A 7,392-nucleotide genomic window follows, 5' to 3' on the forward strand; every position below is an offset into this window, starting at 1 on the left:
TTCATGTATCAAAATATTAAGAAAAACATTCTGCTTTGGAAAATAAAATCAAAACCCTATGTTGTCATTCAAAAAAGTAAAAAACTTAAAAAATTATAAGGATAAAAAATATTTAAAAATATAATTTTTTAAGAAAAACATTGTTTTATAAGCGACTAGAAACTACGTAAAAAAATATTTTCAAAAAAATTTATACTTTTTGAAATAATGAGTGTTCTATGATAAAAGAATCACCCAGTATACGTATGTATTATGTGTTTTGATTTGTATATTTAAAACTTAGTATATTAAGAAATATATTATGAGTACTATGTATGATATATGCAGTCCTGTAAAGAATACTTTTAAAAAGTACTTGAGTAAATACTCAAATACATTTTTTTTTTAAGTATTTAAGATACTACTCAATTACTTTAATTGTAAAGTATTTCAAATACTACTCAAATACTTTGAAAAAGTTTTTGGAATACTTTTCAAATACTTTTGGTTTTTAAAGTGGGTTTCTAATTATCGTAATATAAACACATAGGAAGTAGGTAATCTAATAGTTATCTAATAGTTTTAAAGGGAATATTGTTATTCAATATTCAATAACTTTTTTTAGAAATCTGGTTTTCACAAACCTTTGGACTTCGGCAAACACAGAAATACAGAATATTAAATAAAACTATTATTCTATTATTGTAGTTGACAATAATATTTTTCCAACCAATTATTTCGAATAAAAATAAAATGTTCGAAATAAAAAACCAAAGTATTCAATACCAAAAAGTATTTAATACAAAAAAAAGTATTTAAAATACCATTCAAAATACTTCATGCTGAAAGTATTTAAAAAGTTATTCAATACTTAAAAAAGTATTTGAATACTTTTACTCAAATACTTTTACTCAAATACTTTACAGGACTGGATATATGATATGATTCAAACACTAATATCATATGAATTTGTTATCTATGATTTGGGATGTGACTATTATCGTATGCTCTCAAAATCCCTACATTCGTAACGAGAGTATATATAGTAAATTCACCAACCGAATGCAATTTACGTTAGTCAGCGTAGTTATATATTATTGTGTAATAATAATGCAGCGGACCTATGATACGATGATTGTTCCAGAATCTTATATTATTGCAAAGAGTAAACAGATAGGCGAATAAATAATTAACAAGGTGAACTTGTTCGATAATACCAAATAATTAATTTAGACAGTCATACCGAATGCTGGAATAACTCAATATACATACAATATATTATGTAAACGCACTCGCTTTGAATGGCAAAAATATTGTCGAAGTGCATACTGGCGTGGACATTGTGCATCGGATCCTCTTGTGTGAAAGACAAGCTTGACTGGCTGCTCTGGCAAAAAGTGTCGATTTTGTCATATCCTTATAATATAGAACGATTTTTGTATAATCCCTTCCTTGTCGGTGTATATCGATTGAACGTAACGTTCAATTACGTAACGTAACGTTAAAGTATTGATGTGTTTATGGTTTTATTTTGTGCGGTGTTACAAAGGTGCCGCTGTGTTTAATTCATCGTGTTCTTTTTACTGAACGTCTGATCGGATAGGTCTTGAAGTATAATATTTATATTAATATGAGTTACAATGCGTTCATGATTTTATAATGTGAATGTTGTCTGGCGCCGTTAATAATTGATTGTGTTGTTTTTACTAAACGTCTGATCAGAGAGGTATTAAATAATAAATATTATATTTATGTGTTGAATGTGTCACGTGTGTATAATAATAATGCATAAATAGATATATGCCTAAAGAGTATGTACATGTAGTATGTATATTAGCCATTAGGTTACCCCACACTCCATACAGACCGTCACTATTAGTTATCCTGTGTTTTTATTTAAGTATAGAAATATAATATATTACAACACAAAACATAAAAATAATGATTATTTGCATGTATTTGTTATTAACTCAACTACATTTTATTAGTGGTTAGTTAATACGGCTGAGTATTCAAGTATTCCTAATAGTTTTGACTTTGAAATATTATTTTGATCTGTGTGACTGCATGTACAACTAGCATGCATAAAGGATGAATTTTGGTGAAATATTAAGAGGTCTATGAAGTTGTATCCACAGTTGTATAGATAGTATTGCTAATGCATAATATACAAAAATATATACGTTCAGATTCAACAATTAAAATTTTGTGTGGTTATTTTTGATATATAATAGGTACTGTGAATTTGTCCTATTATCAAACTAAATGTAAGAACACGATTTGAGTTCTCTCATTGGTTTTTAACGATATTTCAATTTTCAAGTGAGTTATTATACCTATGTTTAATAATAATAATTTAAACACCTACTCATTGTCATAACTCATTTAAACATTACATTATTAACATGTACCTATAATAATATTCTAACATTTAAGTTTGATAACATAATTCACTCTACTATTTAAGCTAACAAAAAAAAAAATTGGAAATGCTGAACGGACATTTTGGTAAGTATATGTGATGCATTGTATACGGCGAGTATTACGACCTCCTGTCGCTGCGTTGAATGAATGGTTATCGCCTGTAATTAAATATAATATTATGATTATGTACAAGGTTGTGTCTGTATATTATGTACTTTGAATCTACATGTGCCGGTTCGTCAAATATATAACCCATAAATGCATTTATTAATATTGCCGCGTGAAATAACTATAATTATATGATCACAAGTTAAATAAAACAAAATATATAAAAAAAAATTCTTTCTAATAAAATGATTTGTTATTTAATCTGTTAAATTATCATCAAAAAAAATATTCATTAAATTCAAAAATGTTTAACGTATGTGCTTTAAATGTTCACAAAAATGCTTATACTAGGTACCTATCATTATCTATCGTTATCATTATCTATCCATTTGGTTTAGACGTGACTGTCAGCCTAAATATTATATTTTATTATAATAATATTATGTTTATTGCAAAATAAGTGATTAATTTATTTTATTAGCAATAGGATAAGTTGAATCAGATTTATTATTCTCAATTATTATATAAAAGTAGATATTTATACCATAAATGATTGTCATTATAATAATAAACTTTAAAATTAAATGGCACATAACATTTTAAATCAATACCGTAAATAAACATCGAAATGGTGTGAAAAAGTTTGTGGTATTTATAAGTAGACTGTGATAAATAGCACAAAATTAATTCAAACATTTTTAATATTCCATTGTGTTTAGTAAATAATGATATGCGTTATGACGAAAAGTTTCAAGTACTGATGGATAATATATTTTTTTAATTATAAGAATATAGCTAAAATTTTTGTTTTTCGTTGAAATATCAAACATTGTAAAATTGTACATTTTTAAATGTCTATAAAAATAAAGGTCTATATAAATTATAAGCATTTTGGGTATCTTATAATGGTGATAAATGATAAGTAAAACTAGTGAGGAAACTTGTCAGTAAAACGTACAACCATAGCCGTAAGCTTCCCATTAAAATTGAAAATCGTAACATTTTTAATTGCTTACAAAATATTTAACAAATGTTGTCCTCATTTAAATTTCAAATAAGTACCTCTTAATTAATAATTATTGTGAATTTCCACTCAAATTATTTTTATTAATTCAATCAATAACAGTTTATGATGAACTTTATATTAAATTATCAACCCTTTTGAACATTTTGACTGGGCACTATGCCCAGCATACATATTTTAGTTGACATTTATAGAATAAAAACTAAAAAAAAAATCAATATATATTATGTTCACAAATATTTTTTTTTTTTTTTTTAATAATAAATATTTGAAAACTAAACGATGTAAGACTTGGTGAACACATTTGGTTAAATATTCAAGTTAATTTACCACACTTATTTGTTTTTGAATAAATTACGAATTACAATTAAATAAGAAAATTAAATTTGGAAGAAACTTGTTTTTTCATAAAAAAAATACCAGTTTTTAGTACTTATAATTTTTATTTTTCACTATTCTTGAGTAATTTACCTACCAGAAAAGATATTATCATAGTATATAGGTTCAGAAATGTAATGAATTTTTTTTTTTAAATATTTCATGAACTATTTTTAACGAAACTTTCATGAAATATTCCATATTAATGAAATAAAAAAACAAATTTTAATTTAAAACTTTAGTAGACAGTACAGTTGACACTCTAATTAGTTAATTGTTCATAAAAAATATTTTGGAAATATTTCTTACATATAGTACACATTATATAATAATTATCTATCTTACATATTATTATATATATTATAATATATAATATCTTTTTTTTATACTATCATGACCAGAATTTAAATATTGATAACAAATAATTAGGTATGAAATTAGTATGACCATTTATTGATGATTTTATGAGACATACCAAAAAACACGGTTTAAAAAATAATTTAATAAAATATATTTATCAATATTTCAAAGTGAAAATGTCATGTGAATTATTTTATACTCATAACCCTTAAAACATAGTTAAAGATTGCAGTATTTTCAATAATCCAAAAGACGATGAAACAAAAAATTTTTTTTTTAAAACACACATCACATACACATTACAAAATCAATATAATAATTATTATTTATCGCTCCACTAAAATTGCTTTATTGATGAAATTAAAGTATGATAACCAGAAAGTGGTCAGCAAATTGCCATAAAAAAAATATATATGTTTCACGATATATCACACACGGTTTGAATCTCTGTTGTCATCTGATCTAATTTATAGATTTTAATATTATACTTATTTATAGTTATATATCTAGCAGTATTTGTAGTGGGAATGCGCTAGAAGAAACGAATTTTGGTCCACCGGTGTATAGAACACGCATAGTATATATAAAATAAAATAAAAACTGATTCACGTATTAGTTATTAATGTATTAGTAGGTAAAATTTCTACAGAGTGAAAGCTGTAGTGTGAACTATTTTTTTTTGTATTTCAATAAACTAAAAAAAATTAAAAAATTGAAATGAGTATAGCAGATACGTTTAGGAATGGGACTGTTTTCGTTACCGGAAGTACGGGGTTTCTAGGGAAAATACTCACGGAAAAACTATTAAGGTCTTGTGATGTGAAATGCATTGCGATTCTCGTTAGAGGTAAATATGGAGTACCTGCCAGTGAACGAGCTGCGAATATATTTAAACAATCAGTGAGTATACATATTTTTGTAGGTACTTAAAAGTTGATGTACGAAAATTATTTTTTGAAAAATGTACTAATCAAACATGCTATAGGTAATAGTTATTAATTATATTTCTATAATACTATAATCTATTTTGGATGTGTTTCACGGTTAAAAAATATATTATCAAATTTATTACAGGCACAATTTCTTTTAGACCAGGGTACTAAATTATACCCGATTATTGTATATTTTGTATGATGTTTCTAATAAAATCTAAATATAATTGATCATGATTCATAATTCATATATATTTACAGTAAATAATTAAACTATAATTACACACATTTTATTTCGATGCCCTTTCTTTCCTAATAATACACTTTTTAAAAGGTTTAATTTTACAATATTTAATTAATAATTGTACTGTGTGTTTTAAGATCTTTGACCGCCTTAGATTTGAAAGCCCTGACTTCGTCACCAAGATAAAAACAATTGATGGACATATAGATAAACAATCATTAGATATTTCAACAGATGATTGTGATTGGCTGATAAAAAATGTGAATTTCGTTTTTCATTGTGCTGCTACAGTCAAATTTAATGAAACTCTTGATATGGCAACAAAAATAAACATCCAAGGGACAGAAAATGTATTAGAACTAGGGGCGAAAATGAATTATCTTAAGGTAATAGAAAATAAAAATAGATCGTTAAAATTTATATTTATTCAATACAAATTAGTTATACAGTGTGATTAATTTAACTATTTTTTCAAAGTACCAATAACCTTTTCAAAATTAAATTTTTTGATAGTTTAAGACGAATTAAATTCAAAATAATTAACATAATAATTCAATATTACGGTAATTAAGAAAAATGTGTGAAAAATCACGGAATTCGTATATAAAATATTAATTTTTTCAGGGTTTTGTTTATGTATCAACCGCTTATTCTCACTGTCCGAGAAGTGAAATTAAAGAAGAATTCTATCACGTTTCAATATCAGCCAAAGAATTAAAAAAAATAATTGAACTTGATGAAGAAACACGCAAGTAAATAATTTATTTTTCATTTCATACTAGGTGTTTATATTTTTCCTAGTTTTTAATTTATTATACAATATATTCCGTGAAAAATAGCGTTTTGAAAGATTGGCCTAATACATACATTTTCACTAAAGCACTCTCAGAAAATATGATATCAACAAATGAAAACAAATTGCCGATTTCAGTGTTTCGTCCTTCAATTAGTAAGATTTTCATGTTTATAGTATAAAAAATACTAAATTTGTAAACATTTGATGTTTGCTTTTCATTGTTCATAATATTTTGTACGATAAAAAAACAAAGTTTATCTTATGAGTTAGATTATTATATTTACATTATACTATTTTGATCGAAACATGTAATCTTATAAGATATTAAACAACGATATAACTGTAGTAGGGTGCACACAATCTGAACCAGAACCAGGTTGGATGGATAATGTGCAAGGGTTTGTTTATTTAATTAATTCATGCATGCTCGGAATCTTAAGAGCAATTCCAATGTCATTGGATAAAAAAGCCGATATTGTCCCAATCGACTACGCTGCCAATTAGAGATGTTCCGGGTACCCGGCAATTACTCGATGGCCGGGTACTCGATATCATATTTAAGACTCGGCTCTTACTCGGTACCCGGCGTAATATCTACATTTTTACCCGGCATTACTCGTTACCCGTCGTAATACCTACATTTTTACCCGGCTCTTACTCGGTACCCGGCGAAATACTACATTTTTACTCGACTCATATCCAATGGCAAACGACAATCTATTTATAAATATATACAAACCTATAATTAATTTAACGGGAGAAATCTAAAATTCAAGGGTATTGAATTTACCAATTATAATTTATTTTGGTTCTTATTATATTACTTAGAATAACTGAACCGATTTACGATAGCCAGTTGATTATAAACAAATCATGTTTTTCTTCTATGAATTACAAAAATAAATCTCGTGTTTACCGTCTGATGTTTATATATAAATTATATGATAACAATCTGCAATCAAAACCCGTAATAAAATATAAATTATTACTATACAAATATTCTCAAGTATAAGTAATCACTAATCAGTAATCACTTTACAGTTTATATAGTAGTCTACACTGCACAGCTAGTACAGTTGTAGTACCTACTACCTACTACCTATTGCTTTTTTGTTTTAACTTTTTTAAATTCATTCAAATCATTCAA

The 7,392-nt window shown here is 25.8% G+C and overlaps 1 protein-coding gene across 1 annotated transcript in view; it reads left to right on the forward strand.

Moving 5' to 3' along the window:
• Positions 1-4,497: 4,497 nt before the first annotated feature.
• Positions 4,498-7,392, forward strand: part of LOC100569736 (fatty acyl-CoA reductase wat-like) — a 7,588-nt gene continuing 4,693 nt past the window's right edge. Inside the window, exons 1-5 of the mRNA XM_029489745.1 lie at positions 4,498-5,173; positions 5,587-5,835; positions 6,074-6,201; positions 6,289-6,398; positions 6,592-6,738. Of these exons, the coding sequence (XP_029345605.1) occupies positions 4,991-5,173; positions 5,587-5,835; positions 6,074-6,201; positions 6,289-6,398; positions 6,592-6,738 (817 nt within the window). The 5' untranslated portion in view covers positions 4,498-4,990. The remainder of the gene's footprint in view (positions 5,174-5,586; positions 5,836-6,073; positions 6,202-6,288; positions 6,399-6,591; positions 6,739-7,392) is intronic.

This window comes from Acyrthosiphon pisum, chromosome A2, assembly GCF_005508785.2.
Source record: "Acyrthosiphon pisum isolate AL4f chromosome A2, pea_aphid_22Mar2018_4r6ur, whole genome shotgun sequence".
Taxonomy (NCBI): Eukaryota; Metazoa; Arthropoda; class Insecta; order Hemiptera; family Aphididae; genus Acyrthosiphon; species Acyrthosiphon pisum.